A 16,699-nucleotide genomic window follows, 5' to 3' on the forward strand; every position below is an offset into this window, starting at 1 on the left:
ACTGACAGCATTTGTTTAATATTTTTAATATTAATTTCTCTAATCATTTTGTGACAAGCTTGTCTTTGTACATTTCTGGGAATATGACCATTCCTGGTCTACTGCTCATGCAGGTTCTAAAGTTCTTATAGAGACTGAGACATCCACTGGACAAGAATCCACTTGTCCCTCTTGTGCAAATCCTGCATGCCTGTGGAAGCCTACATGGCATATTTTGGTCTGTTTGGTGAAATGTTAGTTCTTCAGTTACAGTGCAGTCATACTCTCCATAGCCAGTTCTAACAGTGCTGCTTCTTGAGTGAGAAGCTGGAATGTATTATTTAGTGGAAATGCAAGTGGCAATAGCACCTGTTAAGTTTGGTTTCCTTGCTGCTTAATTTGTGGCATCCATCCATTACTGTTTTTTATCTCATGGTCTGAGCAGTGCTTTGGGATAGGAGTAGATTAGCTGCCCTCAAACCCTTTGGGTCTCCCTTTCTACTGGGGCTGTTAATACTTCTTGTAATCAGCCTAAATGCCCTTGTCACATTGCTGCCTTATCTCTTAAGTGCTTAAAATCCTTGCTGCAGCATCTTTAGTAGTCCTGCCTCCATCTAAGTGATGGTACTTCTAGCAAGTGCCTGACAATTACATTTGATGCTGGTGAGTCCATTATTTGGGATTTCTTACCCTGCCAATTTCAGCTGCAGGAAGAGGAGGGATAGAAGAAGTTGTCAGAGTCTATGTGCAAATGCCTTTTCTTGGTGACCCAGTCTGTGCTGAAGATCTCAAAACAATATTGTAACAGAGTTAATAGCTATAATTTCATTCTGGTCCCTGCTTCCATCAGCCCACGCTGGACCAGACACACTCCAGAGCTAATAGCAAAATTGGATAAGCAGATTTCCATGAAGGTAATGTTAGTGTGTGCTGAGCATGCATGCATGCAGACTGGGGGGAGTGATTAATGCCCTGGGAATCCACTCTCTGCCTTGCTGCATGCACAATGCTGTTGTGTCAGGCCCAGAGCTTGGCACCAGGCAGGCTGAGGTCAGGCGCCAGGAACATGTTACCTGGTTTGTGCAGGATCAGGCAGTGAGACAGAGCCTGTGTGTTCTCAGCAGGGCGAGTTCCTGCTGCGCCACAGCTTCGTACTTGCACAGTGAGGCTCTCTTTGGATGCGGGTCGGCTGCTGGGCGGGGGCAGGAGTCCTGCGATCCGCAGTCCTGACCTCCCCCAGCCTGAAATCCCAGAGTTTGCTCAGTTGTGGCAGAGCTCTCCCTCCTTCCCTCTGGCAGGCAAGGATCACCCATCCTTGAGGTGAGAGGTGCTTGGCCAGCTGTCAGGAGCCGTGACTCACAGGGAATCACAGGCGGAGCCCTGCTCTCCCTGCAGTCTGCTTTTCCTTCTGGAGCCTCTGCTTGAGCTGTTGCTGAATGTTTGTTTTCACCAGATCTAGGGTGGATCTGGAAGAAGCTCAGGTCCACTATTAAGCCTGAAGAGTTGGACTCAGTAAGTTTCCAGTCTGGAATATGCTGAAAGGCTTCGTTCTCTAGGTGGGGATTTGTAGAAAATGTTGGCAGGCAGCACTGCAGGGAGTAAGACAAGGCCAAGGCCCTGGAAAACGTAATATTTTGTGTTCAATTCATGTCATTGAGCAAGCAAGCTCCACAAGACTGATTCACTACTTGCAAATACAGAGGCATGCTGTCTTTACTCCAATGGAGTCAGGGAGTGATCTTGCTCTTCTTGGTACTGCTGAGGGAACATGAGCCTGTTGGGATTCTTTTTTTGGCAGTTTCAGAAGTTGCTTCATGCTTTCTTGCGAGTTGCCTCTCAGGGAATGCTTTGGACATGAATAGGTTAGTGGTTTATTATAACTGTAATTAATACATACATGCTGGAACTATTGCAGTCCTGCCTGTCCCTCTCTATCTCCGTCTCATTGGAAAATCTTGCACATTTTAATGATGAGTCCCCAGAGTTGCAGGTGCGTTAAAGGAAGTGACACTCCTTTTCTCATGGGCAGGATCAGTGGCAGGGCTGTATTCTCAGTGCCAGTGACTGTAGCAAAGCCAGGATTGGGTCTGCAGCACACATACTGTAATCTTTGCATACCTCTGCCCGTTCTTACATTACACCTTTGACAGAAGACATACAAGAAATCTCACTGTACCATCATGTGCTTCTGGAGAAACTACCTTAAGGCAGCAATTATGCCTGCAATGTTTTTCCCTCTTTGTCCAGTGCTGCTATGAAGTTTGAATATTCAGAGTATGGCAAGGATTCCTAAGAGCCTGAGCTCAGCTGGCAGCCTGTTTGGGGCTGGAGGGCAGCCTGGGTGCCTGCAAGGGGCTGCTGCTGCTGCTCCTGTTCCCATGAGAACACACAGCAGCATGGTCCAGGCACCCCACCTCAAACAGCACAAGGATCCTTACTTGTCTTTAGTATTTTCAAGCTAATTGATGGCTCTTCTGTCGTTTTCCTCTCTCCACATGGTCATGTTTTTAATACTGTTACTCCTTCTGCCTCAGTAGGTTTCTGCTATCCTGAACTGCAACTCTTTGTGCTCCTGATTCACTCCAGTCCATTCATCTCTTTTTAGTGGCAGAGTGCTGTCTGCTGCTGGATATTGGGCTCTTTGTTTGTGCAGCCAGCACAAAGCTGGTGACAAAGGGACAGCCTGTGTCCCAAGAAGCCCACGTGCGATGGGGAAGGCAGTGGAGAGCAATAGGAGTGACAGACAGACAGGATGGCAGAGGTGAGGGTGGCCAGGGGCACAGCATGCTGGCTGCAGCAGAGGAATGGCTGGGGGCGGGGAGAGACGTGATGAGGAAGCTGTTCCTGCTGAGTACAAACCCGCTTTGTTCCCAGGAGGTGAGTCGGACTGGATAAACAGAATGGTCCCGTCAGCAGAAAGCCTTTCCCTGCCTGGATCCCCCACTGGCACTCTCACTGGAAGTTGCCTGCACCTCGTTAGCAGGGACATATTTCTCCTGCCTGTGTTAGCTTCCCCTCTTCCTGACTCTCCGGGGCTCAGGTGGGCTGTGTGTGGCTGTACGGGGAAAGGCTGCCCTTGGGGGGACCGTGCGTTTATGTTCTGTTGTGTTGTCACTGCGCTCTTTCTGCCCTTAGCTGGGCCGGGGGGTTGGCAAGCCGTGCTGACCTGGGACGGTGTCAGCGGCTGGGCGGCGCTTGGAGCGGCACTGCTCGCCGGGCACTTGGAGCCGCTCGGGGGAGGGAGGAGAGCGGGTCCCGTGGCAGGGAAGGTGTGTCCAAAGGGACGGAACGGGGCTGGTTGGGATGTGGGACGAAAGCAGCCTGTGCCAAGGGGGCTGGTGGGGCGGACGCCGATGTCCCAGCGTCGCAGAGGGCAGGGCTCTGAAAGCACCGCGGAGAGGTGTTGGCAGTGCTGTCCTGTCCCTGTATATGCAGTGGGTCAGAAATGAAATGAAAGCAAACTCTGAGGTGAAGGTGAGGAATTATCTTAAAGTTTCTGGTTGCTTTGGATGGATGAACCTTTCTGTTCCCATCCTGAGGAATTCGGGAGGAGACAAAGGAGCAGCTTAAGCTGCAGGACTGCTGCTGCCTTGGTGCACTGTATTTCCTTGACAGTGAGGCTGAAAAGCAGAAATTATACAGAAGAGTGTCCTCAACAGCCACTTCCAGAGTAAGGGGGAATCCAGGACATAGCCCTTGACCAGGAACTCTTTGCCTGCTTTCAAGTCTCCTGCCAGAAGGAATTTCAGCCTTGGCTCCCAGAGCCTTGGACAGGATCTGCATCCTCATCTCAGTCCGACTTCTGCCAAGAACCATGGTGTGGCCACCCTGGGAATGTCTGAGCCAGGTACCTAGAAGGCAGAAAGGATATTTCCAGTCAGGTCTGACAATGAGGATGGTGGTATGAGCTTGCCTGAGAGGACTTTGTGCCTCTTCTCTTGCTGGGCCAGAATTGTGGTGCTGGTTCAGCATGCAGTTCCTGTGGCCATGAGTGGTGGCATGGGGAGGGGGATTCCTGCGCCCATCCTGCCAGAGAATGTGTGGTGGGACATGCAAGTGGGTGGTGCTGGCTGCTCACCAGGCCCTGTCAGACTGAGCTGTGCCCCACATGTCAGGGAAGTGCTGAGCTTCCTCCCCTCCTCTTGCTTCCTTCCTGACAGGAATTCACTTCCAAATTTCTTTCTGCTTGTCCCCCCTCTTGCAGCACAAACACATGATCCTACAGAGATAGCTAGAGGGGTGGGACAAGGCAGGTTAGACCATGGGGGCTGCATTGCTGCAGCCCCTTGGCTCCTGCAGCATGAGGTGAGGGGTTGGCAGGGAGGTCAGGACAGGATCTCCCCACATATGCCTCTGTGCTCAGGAAGAGTTTTACTTCCTGGGCTTATGTGTGATAATTTCAGGTGTTTCTGAGAGCTGACAAATTTCTCACTGTCTCAGCCTTAGGCACTGACCTGCCTTCAGACCCTGCACAATGGAGGCTGGCTCCGTGGTGCGGGCAGTCTTTGATTTCTGTCCCAGTGTCTCTGAAGAGCTTCCCCTCTTCGTGGGAGATGTCATCGAGGTGTTGGCTGTGGTGGACGAGTTCTGGCTCCTTGGCAAGAAGGAAGGTGTCACAGGTAAGAGCTGGAAATGCCTGCACCTGGGTCCATACAAGTGCCACCTAAGTGTGCACTCCATGAGCACATCCTCCCTTGGTGGGGAAGGACCTGATTTGATTTACTAAATCTTTCATGGGACTTTGATTGGGACTGAGAGTGCGAGTTGCCACTGGTCTCCTGCCAGCTTTGTGTCAACTATTCAGACAAGCTTGAGTGTTGTTTTTTGAGAGAGGTTAGTGGAGAGTCAATTCTCAAGGAGATAGGAGCTTCACAATACTAGTTGTTCCAGCCTCTGTGGAGAGACTGCCCATTTCCTGGCTAGTTTATGTACTGACCTGCTGTGGCAGTGGAAAGGAAACAGATGCACTGAGAGTGGAAATACATCCACTCTGGAAACCAGTCCAAGTGACCTTGTCAGTGGAGATAGAACAACAGTGACCATGTGTCCCCCCGCCAAGCCCTCTGACTCAGCCCCTCTTTTCCTCCTTTCTGCTTTAAAGCATCTTTGTGCACAAATTACCATCAATATCTATGTGCCTGGAATGGTGTGCAAGTCTCTTAAACTTTTAGGAGGGTGTGGGAAACCTCTGAAGCAGCAGAATGCTCTCAGTGAAACACTAAGAGTCTCATAGTCTCTGTTTAGGCAGCTCTTTCTCATCTTAATCCTGATGTTAAGAAGATGTGTGAGCTCTTGGGGAGATGAGAGCCAGGCCACTTCAAAGCATAAGCCTGCCTCTGTCTTCAGCATGAGGGTGGGACTGATTTCATCCCTGGCTGTAGAGATGGGGCTGCTATTGTAGCAGCAGTCTCATCTCTTCTAACAGCCACAAGCTGTCTACTGTCTGAAACAAGGTGCACAGGAGGACTTCCCTCCTGTGCTCCATGTGACTGATAAGTGGCATTGAATGAGCATGTGCCCGATCCTGTTGCTGCTGCTGAAGTCACTGGGCAAAGATTATGTGTGCACTTTTCAATAGAGTTTAGTCTCCCAGCATAACTGGTGAGGTTGTTATATAGAAGATGAAGCTATTAAGGAATAACAAACAGATGTGTGTCATAGCTCAAAGATAAAGAAACATGCTGAAGTCAAACTGAATGTTTTTAATGACCTTTAACTCAAAACCCAATTGCATTCCTGCTTTCCCTTAGAACAGCTGTTGTAGTTTTCTGCCCAGCTTTCTAAATTAAAGTTACAGGGAATTGAAAAAGCACTTTGGAATGGAAGCTGTGGAGGTGTTGCAGCCTAGTACTCATTACTCTGTGGAATAATTACTGTAACTCCATGTACAGTAATTCCTTTCTTACAGCATTATGATGTTTCCATGTACAAAGCAGGAAACTAAGATAAGGAAAAAGAGAGTGGGTTAAAACTGTGAAGGAAGCAGCAGAGAATAGCAAGTGTCAAGTTGCCTAAACACAGTGTAAATCTCTGGATGTCTAGGATATGGTGTTTCCAGGTTTTATTAGAAAATATTGGTCACCCAGAGGCAATGCTGGGTGTGGTACTAGCCCATACTTCATCATATCCCCTTGCCTCAAATTATATAAGAAAGACATTTTTAGTGGCCTTTGCAGTGGGCTCTGCCATGTCATGTGCTCTCAGGACTGAAATTAGTATCTGATGGGTATCATCTGGTGGCCAACAAATGTGCCATGGGGAAACAGATATACAGAATGACAGTGGGGAAGGTCCTTGGAGTCCCAGGAGTGCTGAAGCTGTGACAGAGCCTGTGACTCACGGGTGTGGCCATCCTGAGTGTGGCAGCCTGAATTCTGTGCTGAGACTGCATAGGGGCCAAGCCCTGTGGAGGAAGGAGCACCAAGTGGATATGCCCAGTCAGAAGACACTGCTCCCATGATCCAGCACTACTGGATCCCTTAGTCCTCACCATGGGTCTGAGTTGGGAGGGAAGCAGTAAAGGCAGAGAAAACCCAGTATGTCTGTTCCTGGAAGCTCCATGCTGATGGCACAGTCCAGTAATGCACACAGCCTGTGGTTGCCTGGAGTGAGCCAAGGGCTCAAAGCTTTTTGTTCTCTGTTAGTTCTTAAGTACTTAAAACCCCAAGAATTCTTAGGTCCCAAACTTGTTCTTCTTCCACCAGGCTATTGAGGCACCCAGGGTAACTGGGTATTTTCCTTTAGCAAGAGGTGAATAGATCCCAAAATCTGGGAGGAGGGTGGAGATGGTGGTGGGTCACAGGAAAGACTCATTGCTGACAACTCATTCTCCTTTTAGGGCAGTTTCCTAGCAGCTTTGTTGAACCTGTGGATATTCCCCCTTTGAAGCAGGGAGAAAAACTGTTTGTTTGTACCAATGACTTCACATCTCAAGAGCCAGGGAGCTTGTCATTGCAGAGAGGTAATCTCCATTCCCTTCCTTTGCTTTGCCCCTCAAAAGCCTCACCTCTCCTTCCGGATGGATGAACCTAGTCACGACATCCTGCCTAGAGTGACAGAAGAAAGAGGTGAATCTCCTAATTCCTCGTGACATGGGTCATGTCAAATCCACCATGGTCCTATAGGCTTCTGCCACTTTGATACAAGTTTCTCATGATCTGTCATTACTCATGCAACTTCAAAAATTGGCATCACCTGATCATAGTAAACTTACAATTGCCTTTTAACTGAAGTCTAATCTCCAAATCTTAGACTTGCTTTTGGGGAAGAATGAAAGCTTCAACACATCTGCACATCTTTGCAGCCAAACTGTGTGTCTTAGATGTACAAGAGGCTGCTGATACTTCATGCCTTAATCCCATCCTGTGCTTGTGTGCATCCCCAGCATGCTCTGTGCTATAACAGAGTGCCAGTCCTCACCCACAGCTAGAAGGGAACACGGGGAGGCAGGAATAAGAGGTGGGAAGCAATAATGGGAGCAGTTTTGAACTGTTGTGTCTCATTCTCTGCAGGAGACTTGGTGATCCTGGGGGGGTGCCTGGCGTCCAGCTGGCTCCAGGGCCGAAGCAGCTGGGGTTCCAAGGGCTTTTTCCCCTCATCATGTGTGAGGGAGCTGTGCCTTTCAGTTCGGAGACGTCAGCTGTCCCAGAGCCCTCTCCTGGAGGTGCCTGCCTACTCCTTGGGCCAAGCCCAGGCCCTGATGGATCTGTCTGCTCAGCTGGAGGAGGAACTGGACTTCAGGGAAGGGGATGTGATCAACATTGTTGGTGTCCCAGAGCCTGGCTGGTTTGAGGGTGAGCTCAGAGGCTGCAGGGGCATCTTCCCAGAGGGTTTTGTGGAGCTGCTTACTCCTCTGCGAGCACCAGGAACCTCAGTGGATCCAGAGCCCACAGGGACTTGTGACACCAATGGGACAGTAGACATGCCCCGTAAAGAAGACAATGAGCCAGGGAGTACTTATGGTGTTGCCCTCTATCAGTTCCAAGCCCTGGAGTCCAAGGAACTGGATTTTGATGTGGGTGACAGGATTCGGATTGTAGGCATTCTGGAGGATGGCTGGCTGGAGGGGGAGCTGAGAGGAAAACGTGGCATCTTTCCACACAGATTTGTGAGGCTGGAAGCCTCTGAGGCTTGCATGGAAAAGGTGAGTGCTAGGGATCTGCAAGGTGGAGGCAGTTGTGGATTGAGCATCCATCAAGATCCAGAAAGCACTTGCTCTGAAACTCCTCCTTTGCCACAGAAAGATAGCAGGGAAGAGGAGGATGGCTTGACTGCATATCCTGAGCCTGCCACCATTTTGTCTCACAAGGCAGGGAGGTCTGAGGGTCCTCTTGACACTGACTTGAGACAGCACCAGGCCTTTCCCAGCACAGGACACCAAGAGCCGCATCCCGAAGGCACGGTGGGCTCGGTCCCCTCTAACCACACAAAGTCAGTCAATGGCATTCTCCCCTCTGCTCAGCTGCCTCCCCCACAGGGCAAAAGGCCTGGCCAAGCAGGTGAGCTGGAGCCTGGGGGGACTATTTCAGGCACCCCAGGAAACTCAGAAACTCACTCCCTCCCTAAGCATGATGGAGACAGCCCCACTGTGCCCTTGCAGGCTCCCCAATTCCCCCAAAATCCTTGCAGAAACCAAGCGATTTCGTCTGCTAATAGCTGGGCAGGATCCGAGCCCCAGGAGAACCAGAGCAGGACCCAGGACCTAAACAATTGGATGGACAGTAAACTGGAGAAGTCCAAGCCCTGTTCCAGCTTAGGAACTGCCCAGGTGAGCCTGGACACACGGGCTGGGAGCTGGGGGGAGTGCTACCCTCTTGCAGTGCAGGGGGACAGCTGCATGGACCTGGACTCCAAACTGACGGAGCAGCTGGCCCAGTTTGAGAAGAGTCTGTCAAGTACTGGTGCGGAGCAGGACAAGGTCTCCCGTCACTTCTCCATCTTGGACTACAGCTCTGAGAAGGACATTGTCCGTGGGTCCCCTGAATCTGTGTTCCACTCCAGGCAGGCAGAGAGGAGAAGGGCCCTGAGGCCACCCCCTCCTCGGCCCAGCAGCCTCACGACAGCCGCTGTGCACGTGCAGGGTGGCCAGGTGCCCAAAGGCAGATCTCTGTCCTTCTCTGTCAAACCCTCCCGGCCTGCGCCCCGGCCTCCATCCAGCAACCAGCGGAAAAATGTCACCCCTGCACAGCTTCAGCCCAGCACCCCAGAGCAGCAGGTGGAGGAGGGATGCGAGGACTTGACACAGGCAGGATCAGCCTCCTCCAGCTCCATCCTGCTGACTAGAATTGGAGAGGTGGAGAGAGATCTGGAGGCGTACAGCAAGACCCGTGCCGAGCTAAGCCTGATGCTGGAGGAGCAGCAAGATGAGCTGGTGAGAGCAGAGACCATGGAAAACCTTGATTTCTGTGACTCCAACATTGAGAGCCTCAGCATGGAGCTGCAGGAGTTGAGAGGTGAGTCTATAACAGTGTGGGATGGGGAATGCTTCAGGAGCTCAGATGCCTCTGCTGTTTTACAGACACTGTTGAAGGCAGTCTTTTATACTGTTTAATTCTTGATTTTGATAATTTTGTAAGTACTGTTGCAGTGTATATCATCATGAGAATCACGGTGTCTTTCTCTGGATATCCCTTTGCCCTGGTCTTCCCCACCCCCTTTTCCTTCCAACTCTCCCATCTCTTCCAGCCCCACCATACATCCAGAGCTTTCATCTCATCTACTCCCAGTATTTCCATGATGGAAAGGAAAACCACTGCTGCTGCAGGTCCAAGCTCCCTGCCTCATCCTCTCTTACCTGTAGGGGAGTGAGCAGCAACTTCAGGGTGGCTTTGCTGGTGGTCCTGCAGTTGAGATTTGAGTTGACTGCTGAGTCTGTGCTGTGACTGCTCTCAACCTGTCAGGGCACTAGGTTTCCTGTGGTTTCTGCTCTGTTGCTGATACAGACCTGTGGGGATTTGTTATTCATATGAGAATGGGTGCACAGAAGGGGACTGAATCTGACCTGGGAGTGGGATGGATTACTCGTCAAAAAGTAAAGCCTGTGCTCCTGCCATCCATCAAGTCCAGGACAAGAAAACAGGACTATTCTGTTGGTAACGGCAGCAAAGAGCTTACAATTGTGGCATATCTGTAGCTGAAAATGTGACTTTTGTTCTTGCACCCCAGAAAAAAATTACTCAGGAAAGAGGAATTTCCCATTATTATATCAGCACATTTAGTCTCTGAAACATGAAGATGCCATGTAAAGACCAGTGCTCTTTAATTATATTACACTTGATGTTACAATAGATGAATGGAAAGATGGAATCACATACATCTTCTCCCACAGTTCCTTCCCAGGCTTCTCCAAGGAGCTCTGACACTGCAGTTCTGTTACTGAAACCCACAACGTGCAGGAAATGTGGGAGATGGAGTGCACTGCATGCCGGAGATGGAGTGAAATGCCAGCTCCTGCCTGGGAGTTACTCACTCTGACTTCATAGCCTCCATCCTCCCACTGCTTAATCAGCACTGGGGAGCCCAGGCACTTTGCTGCACGATCATGTCGGAGGCAGAGCACATGGGAATGAAGGCTGATATGGGTGCACCAGGAAAACAGGGTGACAAACAGCCTTCACAACAGTGGTGTGCAAAAGGGGTGCTTGGAAGGAGGCCTAGAGGATTTGAAGCTAGATGAAATAACTTGAAGGTGGGAAGAGGAAAGTCTAGGCTGAATCTCAAGGGAAATTTTCTGATGGGATGAATCTTGCAGGAAAATGTCTCCTACTGTCCCAGTGCTTCCTGGCAGATGACTGATCCTGTGGAAGCTGTTGGTTCCTGGAATTAGAAGTTTTAGGCAAGAACTAATGCACTATGCTGAGGAATCCTCGAGCTACTATCCTTTCAGTTGTCCTAGGGGATTTTTCTCATGTTCAAGAGACCTCTCTAGCCCTTTGATAAAGATGTGTCCTACCCAAGCTCTGCCATGTCCTTTCTGACACATCTGAGTGTGGCCAGAGAGCATGTCTTGCTAGCCCAGCTCTAGTGCAGCAGGCAGAACAGTAATTTGGTGTTTCATCAGCTCAGCAAGACATGTTTGTGCCATGCCTGAGGCATGACCTCTGCCTTACCACTGTTAGGAACATGGAGACACTGGAGGCAGAAAAGCTCTCACTAAGTTTTGACCAGCAACTAAAGCAGGGCAGGCATAGTCTTAAAGGGGGAGTAGTTCATAGTGGGGAATCCAGCCCTTCAGTGTATCTTTGGGGAGCCAGAGGAAGAGTAGAAAATATGTGGTTTTCTACAGTAAATGTTTAAAATCATCAGGTTGCTTTTTTGGTGTGTCTTATGAGCACATTGGGGTTTCACTGATCACCAGGCTGCAGCAGGTTTAGCGCTTGCCCTCCTGCAGTTGGAGTAGGAGAGTCCATTGGTTTTATTTTTGTCTTCTACCAGCTGAGAGCCTGGGCTCTGCGTTCCTAACAAGCGTTGCAAGAACCTGAGACATGGATGACATCTATAGACTCTCGCACTGTCAAGGGCATGCTGTAGTTGTCACTTGGTTTCTTATAGGAGCTCTGTGTTTGGCATGGAAAATTGGGAATATGTTGTGCCCTGCAGTAAGAAGCATTACTGGAGTGCGTACTTCTGTAGCCTTCTGGAAACTTATTTTGTGTGTTGGTACCAGACTCCATAACCCAAGTAATCCCTTCAAGCCTGTTCCTGTCAGCGGGTGGACCAGCTGTTTCCCCTGGAGCAGGGAACCATGCAGCTGTGACTGCATGGCACTGTGGAGGCACTGGTCTGGCTTGCAGGGAGCAGCTCCTCTCCTGACCTTCATGTGACTGTGGGTGAGGGCTGGGAAGAGGATGGGCTCAGCATCAGGGTTGAGCCAGGGGCAGCCTGAAGGTCTCAGTTTGCCCCAGCATAGTGTGGAGCAGAGCCCAGCCTCTTCTAGACCACGTTGTTTCCTCCATGCCATCAGGGGTGGAAAGAAGAAGATCTAGTAGAAGATCTGGTATCCCACCTCTGCTCTGGGGCTTCCTGCGGTCTCACACATGCTCTGTTTCCCTTCCCTGAGGACATAGGTCTTGGGGCAGGGCCTCTGCATGCTCCAGTGCCCTCCTCCTCCCTGCCTCAGAGCTGTCTGCGGAGAGGTTTTGGCAAAGCCGTGGAGCCGGTTTGGGCACTGCAGGCCTGCCCAGCCTGGCTCCCCTCCTCGCTCCGGGCTGGTTACTGATTACTTTGGGCAGCAGGTGGAGGAGGCCAGGGCTGCCAGCGATTGGGCCCGTGCCTTTGCTGGCTGGTTTCAGGAAGCAGCTCCTGCATTTCATTTGGGACGGGAGTGCTGGAGCAGAGCGGAGGAGCGCCGTCAGCCTGGGGTTGGGCTCAGGGAGCAGAGGGTGAGGGGAGTCGGCCCCTGCGCCACACCCCACAGGACTATGTGCACCTGTCCGTAGAGGAAACACTGCATGGAGGATCCGAGACGGGAACCGCGGCTCCTCAGCTGGGAATATGAGGACTGTTGTGCTGTGCAGAGACGGGACGTGGCTGGCTGCAGCGACAGACCCAGGGCGACAAGGAGGCCGTACCCGGGCAGCCAAGGAGCAGACAGTGGCTGGGACACTTCCAGGAGACAGGAGGACATCTCCGTGGACCAACAGAGCAGGAATGGAGGTTTTTGGAAGGGACAAATGCAGTATATGGACTGCGAGAGAGCAGACAATGTTTGGGAAGGCAAAAGAGAGGATATAGAGGACAGAAACTATAGGGTTTATGAGAGGGAGGGTGTTCAATACAGAAACTGCAGTTCTGAGATAAGAGGAGGGCGGAACAGAAAGGACAGAGTACCTGAGCAGTACAGGGAGAGGGGAAGGCAGTATGGAGAAGATAGAGGCCTTGGAAACTGTAGGGAAGGGGGAATTTGGTATCAGAACTACAGAGATCCTAGGGCCTACAGTGAGCATGGAAGACATTATAGGAAAAAGGAACTGTGGCACAGGCAAGAGAGGGACTCTGGGGGGTATAGGGAGAGGAGAAGGCAGTATAGAGAGGATGGAGGTAATCAAATATATAGGGAAGGGGAAAAGTGGTATAGAGATGATGGAAACCCTAGAGCATATAAAGAGCAGGAAAGGCCACGTGTAGGTATCAGGGACCAAGCAGATGAAGAAGACATTGAACGGCACAGGAGGCCCAAAGGCCATGTCATGGACCACAGCAGTCCAGGCAGAGGTTGTGAAGTTCCTGCATTTGTGGTCAGGTCCTTGGGAGATGGTAGTGTGAACCTGGGGTCAGGTACCTGCTGCACACAGTTCGAGACGTGCGTCGTTGACTCCGACGGCTGTGGGGAGCTGGAAGGAGAAGCCCCAGGGCCTGGGATGCCAGCCAAGAGCAGCAGTGGAGCAGAGCACTCGAGGGTACGCACAGGCCGGCCAGACTGGAGCCAGGTCTGGGAGCAGGAGGCCGAGGAAGCAAACAGGGTGGGCTCTGTGCTGCAGAGAAACAGCTTCTACAGACGGACGGCTCCCAGTGCCCTGCGGCACTCAGAGTTTGTGCAGACCAGGAAGAAAAACCCAGGTACACAGGGAAATGGTGGGCAATTCCCTTGGGTGTGCCTTCACCCTGCCCTAGCACCAGGGCAGGCTGGGAGTCTGGTACACGTGGGTGGCCAGCACAGGCAGCCTCTCACAGGAAGGCTGCTCCGTGGGACTTGGTGAAATAGCACCTCCGTGCAGCCTCTGCAAGGGGATTTTGCAGAGGCCCAGGTGGGAGGGAGGCACAGGTGGTGGCACAGACTCAAGGCTGTCCTTTCTGTTGCTCCTGTATGTTTTATGTACACCCTAAAATTTAAGGCCCTGGTTTGTCTGCTCTCTCAGGGCCCTGAGGAGTTTCCTCATGAGGGAGAGGATGAGATGTTGGGGTTATTCCCACTGCCTCTTTATAACCCATCATTAATAGATTCTATGTGTAGGAACCAATTCCTGGCTCTGAGCATGAGTGTGGCAGCTGTTCACAGGCAGCACAAAGTAGGAAAGAGAAGAAGCTGTTGAAGCACTCAGACATATGCAGAGAGCAAGTACTCAGAGTTGCATAATTCACCTGGGCAAGATAACCAGGCACCTGCATGTTGGGAGCCTGTCATCAGTGGGAATCTCTTGCACTGTCACCTCTCGGTACTGCAGTGGTCCCTTGCCTGTGCTACAACAGTTGCATGCCCTGTGTCCTGGGTCCCCAAGCCATCCCCGGGTCTCCAGTCCCATCAAATAGCACTCTGGAGCTGTAGAAAGTGGAAAGCTTAGGCTGTCTTAGCATGGGTGAAATAATTCCATTGATGCTGTGGCTACATCAGAGTCAGCTGCAGATAGATTTGTGCAGTTTGGCTTCTGGTTGCAAGAATATTGGTGGGGGTTGAGGGGAAATGGCAGCAAGGTGCTGGGGTCAGGGCAGAGGGACAGAAGGACCCCTTCTTGATGGACAGGCCTTCATGTGTCTGAAAACTTATTTGTTCCTGTGCCCTTTCTGTCAGCATCTGTCTCGTGTAGCTGTGTGTGTGAATTCTCTGTGAAGTGGGATTGAAATGGAGAGGAAAACTGCAACAGCCAAAGTGATGGCAAAGCTGGAGGCAGTGCCTACCTTTGCCTTAGCAAGAAATCTGTCCTCTGGAGATACTTATTAAGCAGGCTCCAGTGGCTGCATTTCTACACTCTCAGGCCGCCCTGTAAGGGTGGGACTTTGCTCAGCTGTGTCCCCAGGGTGAGGAAAGGGAGAGGCTTTGCAGTGCCAAGACGTCCAAAGGGCAGCAGGGGAGCCAGGAGGAGGCAAGGAACAGAGTGGGATGGGAAACAGTCCACAAAGCCTTAGGAGGCTGGAGCAGTGCTGGCTTCTCCAGCTTTTGCAAGAGTTGAAGGGACAGACTGTGATGCCAAGTGAAAGCCTATGCTATCAGGATTATAGGATTCTATTCCACTGTGGCAGGCTCAGGGGCATGGGAGTAGCTGTGAGAGGTGCAGGGCAGGATGCCCTCATCATCTGCACCAGTGTCTCAGAAGAGGAGAGATGAAAGCTCCAGGTATTTCAAACAGTCTGTCTATCCTGTGGCCTTTTTCTGGCTGCACATGTCTGTTACCTTCCTCCTCTTGTCCTGCTGGGGCACAGTGATGGACCAGCAACAGCTCTCCTTGGCATGTACTGCTTTGCTGCTGTAGCTGCCTCAATGTAAGATCCCACCAGCACCTCCCCAAAAGAGGAGGTGTGCTTGACAGCAGACACCTCCTGTGCAGCTGGCAGGGAAAAGTCAGCTCTGGTTCTCCCTCAGCGTGTGCTCCAGACACCTTTTCCAATGCTGTTTACTTCTCTAACAAACAGGTTCCTCCTCCATCCACTGAGTAACAGAATTTGGGACTTTAAAGCCCCAGTAGAATGGTTTGGGTTGGAAGAGAGCTAGAGGGGCATCTAGTTCCAGTGCCCCTGCCGTGGGCAGGGATGCCACACTCTAGATCAGGTTGCCAAGGGCCCCATCCAGCCTGCCTTGAATACTTCCAAGCCAGAAGAGATCTTTCCTGTTCGCAGGGTTATCACACTTCTTACAGATTTCTGTACAGTGTAACTGGGTGACAGCTGCTTGGTTAGAGCACCTCTTCTGGGATAAGACTCAGATCTGACTGCCTGACACATCAACAGGAGAACCCACCTGTCATAGTTTTGCTGCTTAGTCACCATCATTCTTAAAGGTTTTGCATGCTGATGTGTTGCATTTCAGCTCTGAACCCCAACCTTTTTCTCCTCAATTAGAGCTTTTTAGTTGATGGATATTCTTCTCAGGCAGGTACTGTAATTAACTAAGTAATTTTTCAGTCTTCAATTCTTTGTAGTGAATGGAGTCTTAAAATACCCATGTCAAAGACTCACAGGAAGACCTTTAAGTGTTTATTCTTCCTGATGCTCACTCATTTTTCAGTTCAGATTCTTTTAAAACAGTGGACTTCAGAGCTGGGTGAGGCATTCTGGGTGGGTGCCAGCACTAGTTTACCTTGCTATGCTCCTATGCCCTTGTCCAAAACCCCAGTGGTCCTCTGCAACATTCAGGGAAGCCCTGCTGAATTTTGTCTGATCAAGCCAAAAAATTACTGCCCAGAATACAATGCTGCATGTGGCTCCGTTTCTTGTTCCCATTAATACATTAATGCATTTGTCTGCATTAAACCTGCTTGGTTTGAATAATTCCATCTTATTCAGGGTACCCTGGATCACTCAGTGACTCATATGCCTCATCTTTATTTGTGATACTGTTGAATTGATCCTCACTTTCCTACATGACAGCAGTGATTTTCCATTTACTTTATTATGAGGGATTAACTAAATCCAGTCTCTGGAGAACCTGTTTAGAAATGCCTTCTTTTCTGAATAGTCTCCACTCCACTGGCAGTGGATTTTCAAGATGGTTTTTGGGGGTTTTTTCTTTGTTTGTTTGGGGTTTTTTTTCTCTTTTTGCTTTTTAGAAAGAAATAAACAGAAAATGTATTGTATAATTCTACCTTTTTGCCAGATTTGCCAAAAATCATAATCTCTCTGCCTTATTGTGGGATTGTGTCATTGTAGGATTTCCTTTGTCCTAGATGGAAATAAAGGTCCACTATAAAGTAGCATTTTATTTCCTCATTTAAAAGATAAAAACTGAATTCTACCATCCATGGATTTTTCTTGATGTCTTTCTTTTCTTATTTTTCTGTGGTTTGTCTAT

At 50.3% G+C, this 16,699-nt stretch overlaps 1 protein-coding gene across 13 annotated transcripts in view; it reads left to right on the forward strand.

The window, feature by feature from the left end:
- DNMBP (dynamin binding protein) overlaps window positions 1-16,699 on the forward strand; it is a 34,108-nt gene that overhangs the window by 4,107 nt on the left and 13,302 nt on the right. For 4 of the 13 annotated variants that reach the window (XM_068197770.1, XM_068197773.1, XM_068197776.1 and 1 more), the window contains exons 2-4: window positions 4,420-4,598; window positions 6,818-6,940; window positions 7,491-9,431. The exons of 1 other annotated variant lie outside the window; for it this stretch is intronic. In XM_068197770.1, coding sequence (XP_068053871.1) covers window positions 4,454-4,598; window positions 6,818-6,940; window positions 7,491-9,431 — 2,209 coding nt within the window. In that variant the 5' untranslated portion in view covers window positions 4,420-4,453. Of the gene's footprint in view, window positions 1-13; window positions 643-1,438; window positions 1,492-2,853; window positions 3,020-3,447; window positions 3,827-4,419; window positions 4,599-6,817; window positions 6,941-7,490; window positions 9,432-9,895; window positions 13,537-15,604; window positions 15,785-16,699 lie in introns of those variants that run through there. 8 more of the 13 variants (XM_068197771.1, XM_068197774.1, XM_068197769.1 and 5 more) reach the window with 8 other exon arrangements.

The sequence above is a fragment of the Anomalospiza imberbis genome, chromosome 8, assembly GCF_031753505.1.
Source record: "Anomalospiza imberbis isolate Cuckoo-Finch-1a 21T00152 chromosome 8, ASM3175350v1, whole genome shotgun sequence".
Classification (NCBI taxonomy): domain Eukaryota; kingdom Metazoa; phylum Chordata; class Aves; order Passeriformes; family Viduidae; genus Anomalospiza; species Anomalospiza imberbis.